The sequence below is a fragment of the Lepidochelys kempii genome, chromosome 2 (assembly GCF_965140265.1).
Source record: "Lepidochelys kempii isolate rLepKem1 chromosome 2, rLepKem1.hap2, whole genome shotgun sequence".
NCBI classification, from domain to species: domain Eukaryota; kingdom Metazoa; phylum Chordata; order Testudines; family Cheloniidae; genus Lepidochelys; species Lepidochelys kempii.
In genome coordinates, this window is record NC_133257.1 from 210,360,580 (window position 1) to 210,374,273 (window position 13,694).

Sequence of the window (13,694 nt, forward strand, 5' to 3'; positions counted from 1 at the left end):
TTTGAATATAGAATTATGCATTTCCTCTGATGTTTTACTATGGTGGTCATCACCAGAGTCTGAATGCTTGACAAACATTAACAGATCTATCTGGTAGGGTAGCTGCGAAGATAAGAATATTGTATCCCAATTTTACAAAGAGGGAGACTGAGACAAAGACAAGTGACTTGCCAGATGTCACACATTCCGAATTAGAATTCTGTACTCTCTGATGCTCAACCTTGTGTTCATTCCTTCTGACAGTAAGGTGGTGAAGTCAGAGGAGCTGAAAATCCCATTGACTTCTGTTGCAGTTGTGAATTCTCCACACTTCTGGAAATTGGACCTGAGTTTTTCTCACACTGAACACCCAGACAATGAGGATTGCACAATTAGTGGCCCCCTGCCAAAATTCGGTGGTAGAAAATCTGTGGCAGAGCCAGGGAACTCAGTTCTGCTGGGTGGTCTTTTATTGCCTTATCTAAATGTTCATATTTGTCTTCAGGCTTTCACCTCGTTCTCTACACACCGTCCAACTTCTAGATTAAATGAGGCAGAGATCTTGCAGATAACAGCTTTGCTCACTACACAATTGTGACTCATTAACACTGTCCATCCTGTGCATTGAATGAGGCTGAGTTCTTCTGAAAAAAAAAAATCAAATATGAACATTAGTATTGCTAACTCAGACATTCAAAAATCAGGAGTCAGGCCTCCCCAAAACACCATGATATTTAAAAATAAATTAATTGCCTTTTTTTGCTTGCCTTTAAAGGGCATTCAGGTAATTAAAGTTTTTCCTCTATTATCAAAAGCACTAGAAATGTCTGTTTGTTTTTTTTTTTTTTTAAATGAAAGCTGAGATTCTCACCTAATCATGCTGGATGAACTCTGGGGTTTTAAGGAAGACTCGTGATGAAATTGTTAGAGTTGGCAACTCTAAAGAAAGATAGGGTATGAAACAAACTTTAGTTAAACAAAGTGCTTAACTGATAACCCATACCACCTTTGTTAGGACTCTCTGAATTTTGGTTGCTTAACTAAAGAAAAAGGACTTTAGAGTTAAAATGTATTGTTTTATTAACTATCCTTAGCAACAGCAACTAATATAGGATATGAGAAGGTAAAAATAATATTGAACTATGATGTTTCTAACAAACTAGTAGATTGGTCAGTACAATAACCATCCAGGTTTTCAGAATCAAGTAACACAACCACAACAGAAAATAACACTTAAAAGCAATCACTAAAGTAAACTTCTTAGCTTTTTGACTGAGTCCCTCAGAATAGAGCCTCACTTGTGCCAATCAGTTCTTAACTCTGGTGGTGTTAATACAGCCGGAAAACAAAGCAAAGGAATAAGAGATTTTGGTCAATTACTTATATGGCAATTCACCAGGGTCATCTTCCTAAGGGATCTACAGTAGTCAACCCTTTAAACCTACTTTGCCACAAATTATATTAGCCTGAGGATCTGATTAACACTCCTATCTAACACACTGCTACATTTATGACAAAATTTATATACTAAGTGCAGTTCAAGAGGCTTGCGTACTTGGTCTTGTTTTAGGTCTGTGTACATCTAGAACTTGTAAGGCAGTATGAAACTATTAACTATGGTAAACACTTGTGTGACGTTTCACAATCTTAGTTAACAACGAAAACAACGAGGAGTTCGGTGGCACCTTAAAGACCAACAGATTTATTTGGGCATAAGCTTTTCTGGGTAAAAACTCACTTCTTCAGATGCATGGAGTGAAAATTACAGATACAGGTATAAATATATATTTGCACATGAAGAGAAGGGAGTTACCTTACAAGTGGAGAACCAGTGTTGACAAGGCCAATTCAGTCAGGGTGTATGTGGTCCACTCCCAGTAGTTGATGAGGAGGTGTCAATATCAGAAGAAGGAAAGGTTTCAGAGTAACAGCCGTGTTAGTCTGTATTCGCAAAAAGAAAAGGAGTACTTGTGGCACCTTAGAGACTAACCAATTTATTTGAGTATAAGCTTTCGTGAGCTACAGCTCACTTCATCGGATGCATACTGTGGAAAGTGTAGAAGATCTTTTAATATACACACAAAGCATGAAAAAATACCTCCTCCCACCCCACTCTCCTGCTGGTAATAGCTTATCTAAAGTGATCACTCTCCTTACAATGTGTATGATAATCAAGTTGGGCCATTTCCAGCACAAATCCAGGTTCTCTCACCCCCCGCCCCCTCCACACACAAACCCACTCTCCTGCTGGTAATAGCTTATCTAAAGTGACCACTCTCCTTACAATGTGTATGATAATCAAGGTGGGCCATTTCCAGCACAAATCCAGGGTTTAACAAGAACGTCTGAGGAGGGGGCGGGGTAGGAAAAAACAAGGGGAAATAGGTTACCTTGCATAATGACGTAGCCACTCCCAGTCTCTATTCAAGCCTAAGTTAATTGTATCCAATTTGCAAATGAATTCCAATTCAACAGTTTCTCGCTGGAGTCTGGATTTGAAGTTTTTTTGTTTTAAGATAGCGACCTTCATGTCTGTGATTGCGTGACCAGAGAGATTGAAGTGTTCTCCGACTGGTTTATGAATGTTATAATTCTTGACATCTGATTTGTGTCCATTTATTCTTTTACGTAGAGACTGTCCAGTTTGACCAGTGTACATGGCAGAGGGGCATTGCTGGCACATGATGGCATATATCACATTGGTGGATGTGCAGGTGAACGAGCCTCTGATGGTGTGGCTGATGTTATTAGGCCCTGTGATGGTGTCCCCATAATAAATAGGTGGGCACAGTTGGCAATGGGCTTTGTTGCAAAGATAGGTTCCTGGGTTAGTGGTTCTGTTGTGTGGTATGTGGTTGCTTGTGAGTATTTGCTTCAGGCTGGGGGGCTGTCTGTAGGCAAGGACTGGCCTGTCTCCCAAAATTTGTGAGAGTGTTGGGTCATCCTTCAGGATAGGTGTCACCTTCAGCCCCCAACTAAAACCCCTCCAACGCATTATTAAGGATCTACAACCTATCCTGAAGGGCCCACCTCTTACGCTTCCTGTCCCTCCTCTCTGCTTCCAGCGCAGGGGGCAGAGCTGGCTTGGCTCCACCCACCAGGGAGAATGCAATGGTCCCTCCATCTCAGGCTCAGAGGGAGGCCATTCTGCCTCACTATAGTTACATTTCTGATTATTCCTTGTGTTCTTAGAAATGCACTATTTTGTTTTAGTCCCTTTCATTTACTGCTGTTTTCAGCACAAGTCTATTACACTACCTTGGTAGCATAAACATGCTTGATTGTAAATATTAGCCTTACTTCTTCATTTTGTCACTAAACTAAAAGAAATCAATGTGAACACTTCTTTCCTTAGCAGGATTGTCCATGAGGTAAAGTTTACCTCAAGTTTACAATATTCCTCTCTTTTATACATCATTGATTCATTCTGGTTCCCTATTTTCCCACGACTGTATCTGGCAACGTAATATCACAGTGTTTGATAGCTGTTTTTAAAATTCATTCACAAACAGGGTAAAAAGGGAAGTATCTTTGGTTTCACCAACAGTACACTCTTGTGAAATGCTGCAGAAATTCGGAGTTTCCTCAGACTCTTTGGAAAGTCTCTGAAGAAACCTTGCTGTTTAGATTTAAAGGTTTTTATTCTCACCTTTTAAAAGCCTTGACGTCTGGGCAATTCTTAAATAGCAGTAACTCATATTTTTGAGGCCCTATTCATTGCACAACACTGTCTGGCATTTCCTAACTTTCAGGTGTTTGACTTTTGCAACCTACAAAATTTTGTCTTTGCATTGTTTTTCTTTCTTAGTTTTTTGTTTTTAAGAAAAAGGTGGATGGGAGAGATGCACTGCTAGGGCTGTGTGCTGGTTTGAGAGGTAGAGGTCTGGTCTGGTCTGGCCCTGCCTTCTCTACTACAGCTGCTTCAGCATCAACTGGGCTGAGTTTCTACTCCACCTGCCTCCCAGTGCTGTGTGCTGAATTGAGGCACCAAGGCAGGTGTGAGCATAAGGCTTTAGAGTGTTCAGTTTTTTTAAATTTTTTTTAAATTTTTGACTTGTTGACAAAATGAATATATGCAGCACAAACTGTAGATGGGAAACAGAAACTTTACCTGCGTAAAACTCGGCAATATCTGCACAACATTTAATGGGACTAGCAAAATGCATCTCTATCACCTTGCTTGTTTACAGTTTTCCGTGGAACGAAAGGAATTAGCCATCTATATACTCTATATGAGTTTCTTGTTGCCCTTCTCTAAACTCTGCAATATCCTCTTTGAGATGGGGTAATCAGCACTGCGTACTGTGCTCTAGATGAGGGGACGCTATTGATTTACTAGGTGGATAGTCAGTTTAGCACTCTGGAGGCATATGAGGAGTTTAAAATTTTCCCACCAATGTGCATTACTTTGTATATATCAACAATGAACTTCATTTGCCTTCATGTTGTCCCTTCAACTAGTTAGTTTAGGTCTCTCTTGAATTTCATCATAGTCCACTCTGGTCCTGAATAACCTAAATAATTTTTATCCTCTGCGTTGTACTACCTCACTGCTCACCTCCCTTTTCAGATCATTAAAAAATACTGGACCTACTGTAGGTCTTTATGATGTGAACAGATGTGCACAAGTGACTAGAATGAGGCCACACAGGATACCTCTGGTGATTTATAAATGATTGTAACCCATGTTTCAACAGATAAATGACCTACCTTTCTCTTACTCCTATTTTTGGTTACAGATAATGACTTTATCAATCTATCTTTTACAGAATTTGTCCAGACGAATTTCAAATCCATATCTGGAAAACCCTTCAAACAAGGTATTTTTAAAACTTCATTTTAATTCCACATGCTAAAAGACTTAGTGGGAAGAATTATTTTTTTGTTTCATTTGCTTAATCCTAACTTTTGAGTAGTTTATGAATATAGCCTCCAGTTAGAGCCACTTGTACAATTTTTGGCTTGTCTACATTAGAAAACTTTTGCCAATATAGATAAATATGTTTAACTACTGTGGTGTAAACCCAGATGTAGACTTACATCACACCAGTTTTAACCATATTTATACCAGTTTAACTTAATTCGGTAACAATTTGTGTATTTAAGTGTTCTAACTTTCTGTATCTAGATAAAAAAGCAATCTCTCTTTTCATTTTAGATTTATGGAGAGAGTTCTTCATGTGCTGGGAGAGCTCTCAGGAATATTTTTACAGTTCAAGCTTCTGACCTGATTAAAGACAGAGTGTACCTTACAGGAATTTGCAGGTAACAAAATTAATTTGCTCTAATTAACTTGCATTATTTTTCTGCAGGTTGGATACAAATCAATGATTTAAAAAAATCGGTTTTTTTAAATTTAAATTGGATTTTTTGATAAAAGGCTTTTTCCTCAAAAAGCATTTTATCTAAAGATAGATACATTATAGCTCAAAGATATCTCATCATAGAATAGGGATTATAAATTCTAATTCTATAGTATGAGACAATATATTAATGTAATGTTTAAGAAAAGTTTTGTAAATGAGTTCCAATAGTTCATGGATTAGGGACCCAATTTTATGGAGTTCCAGGGGCTTCTGTATAGATCATTTAGGTTAATCTTTCAATCTATCCAATGAGACTCAGTGCTCAGTCTAGAAGATACCATCAGAGATGCTTTGTTTTGCAGTTCTCAAACTGTGGATTTGTGTCTCCAGAGATAACATGCTTGTTAACAGTAAAAATGTTTTTAAATGAATAAATAATATATAGAGGTGAGAAATAAGACCTCAACCCTATTGTCCCTCTGCAAATTTGTGTACACAGGGTTAATCCCTTACATCTCTCTAAAAGTGCAAAGTTTTAAAAAGTTAAATGAATAGAAGATTGTTGGGGGCAGAATAGATCTGGACAAGGAGAAGAAGTCTGGAGATAAATGTGAGAAGGGAGGGACAGGCAGTAGAAATAAAAGTGAAACTGTTCGATTGAGCACTGAGTCCCATTGCGTAGATTGAAAGATTAATCTAAATAATCTATACAGAAGCCCCTGGAACTCCATAAGATTTGGTCCCTAATCCATGAACTATTGGAACTCATTTACAAAACTTTTCTTAAACATTACATGAATATATTATCTCATACTATAGAACTAGAATTTATAATCCGTATTCCATGATGAGATATCTTTGAGCTATAATGTATCTTAATTAAAACTATCTTTAGATAGGTTTTTTCCTTAAAAAGCATTTTATCAAAAAAAATCCAATTTAAATAAAAAAAAAACAGATTTTTTTTATTTTTTATTTTTAAATCATTGATTTTTATCCACCCTGGATATAATGCTCCCTACTTGTTTTTTACAATGACACCTTAAAGTGAGAACAGGTGTTCGCATAGCACTGTTGTAACCGGCATTGCAAGATATTTACGTGCCACATGCGCTAAAGATTCATGTGTCCCTTCATGCTTCAACCACCATTCCAGAGGACATGTGTCTCTGTGCTGATGATGGGTTCTGCTCGATAACGATCAAAAGCAGAGCAGACCAGTGCATGTTTGTTTTCATCATCTGAGTCAGATGACACCAGCAGAAGGTTGATTTTCTTTTTTGGTGGTTTGGGTTCTGTAGTTTCCGCATCAAAATGTTGCTCTTAAGACTTCTGAAAGCAAGCTCTACACCTCGTCCCCCTCAGATTTTGGAAGGCACTTCAGATTCTTGAACCTTGGGTCGAGTGTTGTAGCTATTTTTAGAAATCTCACATTGGTACTGTGACGCACTCTATATGATTTTATAAAAGTATGCTAATCAGTGTGAATATAATGTAACCGGAATATGCTTCATGCAAAAGGTCTCTTGTAAGGTATCATTACAAAGCTTATAATCTACTGAGTGTGGTCATCCTATTTGGATAAATGTATCACTCTTGTATCTGAAACTAGAAATATGAAATATAACTCTGAGGGCCTATTGTAATTATGCAAAGTGTGGGCCATTAATGGTGGTTTGGAATCTTGATGGCTCCCATCAGCCAGGACAAGTGACTGTGGATGGCTCTGTTTGCAGGCAGGCCTTCCTGTGAGTCAGGCTGGGAGGAATGAAAGCTTGGGGTCTCACAGGACAGTGACCATGTCACCTGGTACTGAAATCCATCTTAAACCTGGTGCTTTTCCATTTGTGGGGGGCGGGACCCAGAGAGATAAAGGATTCCTGCCTTGTGCCAAAGCCATATGAGGGGGTGGAACGGAACAAAGGGGGCAGCCATCATGAGAAATCCCCTAGCTGCCACCTGAGGTTGAACAAAGGCTGTACCAGGGGAAAGGACTGTGCCCAGACTAGAAAGGTATCTGGTCTTTGAAAGAAACTTATTGAAACATCTCTAAGAGTGAGATTTTACCTGTATTCAATTTTTATTACTGTACTAGGCTTAGACTTGCATGTTTTATTTTATTTTGCTTGGTAATTCACTTTGTTCTGTCTGTTACTACTTGGAACCACTTAAATCCTACTTTCTGTATTTAATAAAATCACTTTTTACTTATTAACTCAGAGTATGTATTAATACTTGAGGGGGCAAACAGCTGTGCATATCTCTCTATCAGTGTTATAGAGGGTGAACAATTTGAATTTAACCTGTATAAGCTTTATACAGGGTAAAACGGATTTATTTAGGGTTTGGACCCCATTGGGAGTTGGGCATCTGAGTGTCAAGGACAGGAACGCTTCTGTAAGCTGCTTTTAGTTAAGCCTACAGCTGTTAGGGGACGTGGTTCAGACCTGCGTCTGGGTTTGCAGCAGGCTAGCGGGTCTGGCTTAAACCAGGCAGGGCACTGAAGTCCTAAGCTGCCAGGGCAGGAAAGCAGGAGCAGAAGTAGTCTTGGCATATCAGGTGGCAGCTCCCAGGGGATTTCTGTGATCAAACCTGTCACAGGTACCTTCTTTGCATTTTGTCAAATCTGCAGTGACAGTATTCGTAAATCAAACAACATGTGCTGGATCGTCATCCGAGACAGCTATAACATGAAATATGTGGCAGAATGCGGGTAAAACAGAACAGTAGACATACAATTCTACCTCAAGGAGTTCAGTAACAAATTTAATTAACGCGCTATTTTTTTAATGAACCTCATCAGCACGGAAGCATGTCCTCCAGAATGGTGGCTGAAGCATGAAGGGGGATACGAATGTTTAGCATATCTTGCACATAAATACCTTGCAAGGCCAGCTACAAAAGTGCAATGCAAATGCCTGTTCTCACTTCCAGATGACATTGAAAATAAGAAGCAGGCAGCGGTATCTCCCGTAAACGTAAACAAACTTGTTTGTCTTAGTGATTGGCTGAACAAGAAGTAGGACTGAGTGAACTTGTAGGCTCCAAAGTTTTACTTTTTTTTTTTGAGTGCAGTTATGTAACAAAAAAAAATCTATATTTGTAAGTTACACTTTCACACTAGAGATTGCACTACAGTACTTGTATGAGGTGAATTGAAATAATTTTTAATCATTTTTACATTGAAAATATTTGTACTAAAAACTAGTAATATAAATATAATATAAATATTAATATAAAGTGAGTACTGTACACTTTGTATTCTGCATTGTAATAGAAATCAATATATTTGAAAATGTAGAAAAACATCCAAAATATTTAATAAATGTCAATTGGTATTCTATTATTTAACAGTGCAATTAATCGTGATCAATTTTTTTAATTGCAGTTAATTTTTTTTAGTTAATCACATGAGTTAATTGCGATGAATTGACAGCCCTGGTTTGTTTACATCGTGATTCTGAGTGTAATTTACAGAATATCTTGACTTTAAATGAAGACTCTCCAACCACATTATGCTACAGTGCAAGAGTTCTTCCTATTTTCGGTTATGCAAAAATCACAGGTTTCTATTTTAATGCCATTAATTCATGTGTTGTGTTTAAAAACAAAATGCAGATTCTGTTTGTTTTTATTGAATTTAAAAGTGAGGCTATTGCTTGCTAGTAATGCAGTGACACAAAGTAAATCCTAGTAAAAAGGCTCACCCCCAGTCCCAAGTCAGGACCATTTATATAATTTTTAGCTCTACTACTTGCATCTATATTTGAAGCATTTTAAGCTTGAGGCTGAAGGTTCAAATGACTTCAACTGTTAATATGGTTTGGGCTGTCTATTCCTACTTTTAACATTGATTTATAAAAAATATTATATATACGTACACAATATAATCTACATAGCTATATCTCACCCAGCCAGTAATGAGATAAAATATAATTTTTAATCATCATGTGACATCCTTGTCTGTTAAGATGAGCAAACCCTTTGCATTGCAACAATTTACAGGTACTTCAGATTGTTTGTGGGGAATAAATACAGTATATTGCATTATGTCTCAATTGGGGTGTGTCTGAGTTACAGGCAGGTATCCATGGACATCAGATGTTCATCATCCCATGAGATAGATAAATACATTTGCATGTCCAGTTAATACCTGCTACACAATGTTATGCAATACAGCTTATGACTGATTTTATATATAGTCAAACACTAATGTTGTGGAATACAATATGAATTTTAAATAAATGTCCTGCCTTTTTTTAGAAAAAGCTGTGTTGGATCAGAACTGGTAGACTGGCTGTTGGAGCACTGTCCTTTTGTTAAGTGTCGATCTACAGCAGTTGGTGTATGGCAGCTCCTACTGGATATGGGAATTGTGTTATCAGGTCAGTGTTATGGAAACAAGTCCTACCATGGTCAGTAAGGCATTCATACATAGAATGAAATTTATGTTTGCCGGGAGAGAGGAGGAAAAAGAAAAATGTAGATTGATTGATTGATTTTTTGCTTTGTTTTTAATTAAGTCACTTCCTTTAATATTAATTTGATATAGACTTATCCATGTGATGTTTCACTTAATAAATATAAGATATGAATCAGTTCAGATACAGTTTTCTCTTTGGAAATGCAATTGCCTGTTTGCCAGTTTGCAGATCATGTTCATATCTATCTAAACCTATTTTTTCTTCAGGTGCTTTGCATTATTTTCAAAAAGTCAGCAGTTGCTTTGTCACTATAAATCACTGGTTCATCACGTGTCTTCTTTAGTAACTAGTATTTTTTTTCTTTTCCATAACTAGAGAATACAGCACAGTACATGAAGAGGTATTTTCAACTCATTGATAACATGCTGGGCCAAATTCACCCTTCCTTTCTCTGTGTTTCCCCATTGACTACAGATTAAGCTAGGGCAGAGTGTGTCCCAGAAGTCTGGGACACAGGTGTTGATATTGATATCAGTAGCTACCCTCAGGGATTTTTCCATGGGAAGACAGCTTCACATTGCATCCAGGGCTCCATAGCCAGAGAATCAGTGCACCACCAGCCCATCTTGTCCATACATGCCCCTTCCCTACCCATGACTATTTGGGTCTGTACTAGTGAATTGTCCCCACTCCTTTCAAAGTACAGAGGAATTTGGAAACCTTGTGCTTATGTAACCTACTGGTGAATATATGTGTTAAAGGTTCCCTTTGGTGCCGGATCTGCTAAGGATATCACAGTGCAAGCTAGGAAGCCTTGACTCATTAGCTGTAGCAGCTCATTCTTTTGGCTGTGGGGGTCTTGGTTCATTCCCTGGTGTGTCAGCTAAGAATCATCATGCTATCACATTCTCCTGCAGGAAGAGCATTATGGTGCTGAGAGCCCTGTGCCCTCACCCTTGCTGGCAGAAGTGACATAATACAGGACAGAATCTAGCCTGACATCTTTTTAAAAGAGATGAATTTATAATATGTGCATTGTGAAGGGAGAATGAATATTCAAAGTATTTGATCCCTTTGGTAACTTTAAGATTTTTCTTTTTTTCCAATATTTTCCTTCCTGTTTTCATGTATCCTGTTCTTCCTCATGATCTTGCTATACTGTAGAAAGGCATTCAGCAGAAGAAATGAGCTAGAGGCTAATGAAAAACAATGCTCATGAATTTGCTGGGTGAAAGACCTCTCTGACAGCTATGTCCCTTAAAGGCAGAGCTCTCTCTGTTCCTGAAGTATCCACACTCCATTGCCTTAAACTCCAGGAACCTGGATGTTCCGTTTATTCTGAGATTTTTCCTTTTGCTGCATCACTTGGCTGAAATTAACTAAAGCCAGACTGTATTTGATTGCTTCAAAGTTCAGTTTTAATCATTTTGTCCTTGATGGCTGTCAAACTAAGCATTGAGTTAGTACTGAATATGTAAATATATGGTTATGAGTAAAGTTGGAATAAGAAACTTTAAAAGGTATTTCATTTTATTTTTTTCTAACAGTGGACAGACAACTCTATTTTCAAGACACTCATGTTTTCTACCAGTTCTCAGCTGATGAATGTACTTGCCTTTTCTGTGAATTCGAAAGAGATGAAGGATGGCAAAATGGTGTAAAACTCTTACTGCAGCTAGTGCCTCTTACTTCACCCATGGCTGCTATATGCAATCTGTAAGTACCTCCTCTTTGTAACTTTTGCTGAATGTAAATGTCTGGATTATAATGACAGACTAAATACAAAATTATATATACATGTAACAGCTTCCATTTGAGGGTTATTTCTTGTATCAATAGGTTTGTTAAACTGAGCATTTAGAAAGTCACTGTGGTCAAATGTGTAGGATGCCAGAGTGGAAGTCAGGAGACCTGGGTTCTAGTCCCAGTTCTGGCACTAACTTGTTCTGAGGCCGTGGGCAAGTCATTTCACTTTTTCTGTGCTTCTGTTTTCATCCTCACCCTTTGCCTGTCTTGTCTATTTAGAGTGTAAGAGCTGTAGGGAGCAGAGACTGAGTTTGTGCAGTCCGTAGCACAATGAGGCCTCAATCCTGATATTTTTATTATAAGTAAATATTATTATTTATAGATAAGGCTATAAGATTTGGGCAGGTCACGGGCAATAATTCACAGAAGTCTGTGACCTGTCTCTGACTTTTATTTCAAAATAACTATGACAAAATGGGGAGGAAGGAGGGTCCAGCATCCACTGCTGCAGGGGCTCCAGGGTTTTCCCCACCCATGGTGTTTGAGAGCAGGGGTCCGCCCTGCTGCTGGCAGAAGCTTGGAGCTGTGGGGTCTGCTCATGACAGCTGGGAGCTGCAGGGTCCCGCTCGCCTCCTGCACCAGCGGCTTAGGGCTACGGGGGAGGGGCCCGCTGCAAATGGCGGCTGGAAGTTGCAGGAGGGCCCCATTGGCTGACAGCTCCGGCCCCGCTGCCCCAGGGTTGAAGTGAAAATGTCACAGAGGTCTCTAGAAGTCTTAGCTTTAGCCTTATAGTTATAACTATCCTCTTTGCTGTTAAAGAGAAACACTTTTCTGTAACTTCTTTCCTTCCTTCCTTAGAGGAACTTCACTAAAGCAAATTTCTAACAGAAAATACTAGAAATGAGCATAAAGGGCACATATGAACAGGACCAAACTTTCAAACTTATGTCCCTATATTTGAGCATCTAAATCTACTGTATATTTAGGCATTAAAATAAATGGCCTGACTTTTAGAGGCACTGTGAGCACCTCTACTTCTCATTGGCCTCAGCGGGACTTCCATCTTGATTTCAATGGAAGCTGTGGTCCTAAGTACTTCTGAAAATCAAACCATTTATTCATGGCTGTTCACCTGAAGGTTCTTAGTCAAAAGGATACACCAGAAAGTTCTGATTCATAGGCTGTGTGAAGGATGATGGGAAGGGGTATGATTAGATAACATGTAGAATCTAGCTAAGGAGGCATTCCATTCGCTTGAACATTGCTAGAAAAGGCCAGTATTTTATAGTCTGCTGTTCTAGTATTAACTGTCATTTCTAGTGCAGGCAGTTACCCATCTTGTGTTATACAATTATATATTAATGTACATCTCCAGCTTTTTCCTGCTCACATTCATAGAATGTGGTTTTCTTTTGGGAACATTGTCACTGAAAACTTTTACTCATGCGGCTTTGCCTGTCATACTGAGTTTTCTGAAGGAAGAGAGTTTTGAATCATGATGGTGTTCTCCAAAGTATGATATTAAATACAAAGTAGGCTCCTCCAATTTCAAAATTCTCAATGCTTGGTGTGAGTAATAGACTTTTGCTAAAATCTAATTGTAAAAGGAATAACATGCCATGCAATGGTCACTGATTATCCTAGATAAACCCCAAAGTCATGTCTTGCTTCTTGCTTTGATGAAAAACAATTCTAAAAACAATACTGTAGACTGAGATCTTTGAAAGCCTTTATCTGTATGTGCTATATCGTTTTTAAATAAATGCTTCCAGCTTGCTCAAGTTGACTGACTAAACCAGCGTTTCTCAAATGCTGCCACCGGGGGCTTTTCTTGTGGTCACAGCCTCCTGGGTGGTGATTGGGAGTGAGGGGAGGCAAAGCAGCGACCCCTCCCCTTGGGCTGCCAGCAGGGATTGGGTGCTGCCCACTCTAGAGCCACAAATGCTAGAGGAACAAGCAGCCGGTGTGAGTTCCTCACCTTCCAGAGGGTGGTGGGGCTTGGGCTTCTGGCTTGAGCCCTGGGTGGCAGCCAGTGGGCCCTAACCCCGCCCGCCCCCCCAGCATTGCCCCTGGTCCCCACTGCCTTCTCGGACCCTGAGCTCCAGCCGTGGCCTTCAGCCATGCAGTGGTGGGCTCTGTCCACCGGCCGCAGGGCTTTGGGCTCTGGCCATGGGGCCATAGGATCTAGTTGCTGGGCTTTGGCCACATGCTCCATCCCCCTACTGTGTGGTGATGGGCA

General features: G+C 39.2%; 1 protein-coding gene across 3 annotated transcripts in view; it reads left to right on the forward strand.

Moving 5' to 3' along the window:
* RAPGEF5 (Rap guanine nucleotide exchange factor 5) overlaps positions 1-13,694 on the forward strand; it is a 219,319-nt gene that overhangs the window by 34,448 nt on the left and 171,177 nt on the right. For all 3 annotated transcript variants that reach the window (XM_073333740.1, XM_073333743.1, XM_073333742.1), the window contains exons 2-5: positions 4,749-4,799; positions 5,138-5,244; positions 9,549-9,670; positions 11,257-11,425. In XM_073333740.1, coding sequence (XP_073189841.1) covers positions 4,749-4,799; positions 5,138-5,244; positions 9,549-9,670; positions 11,257-11,425 — 449 coding nt within the window. The remainder of the gene's footprint in view (positions 1-4,748; positions 4,800-5,137; positions 5,245-9,548; positions 9,671-11,256; positions 11,426-13,694) is intronic.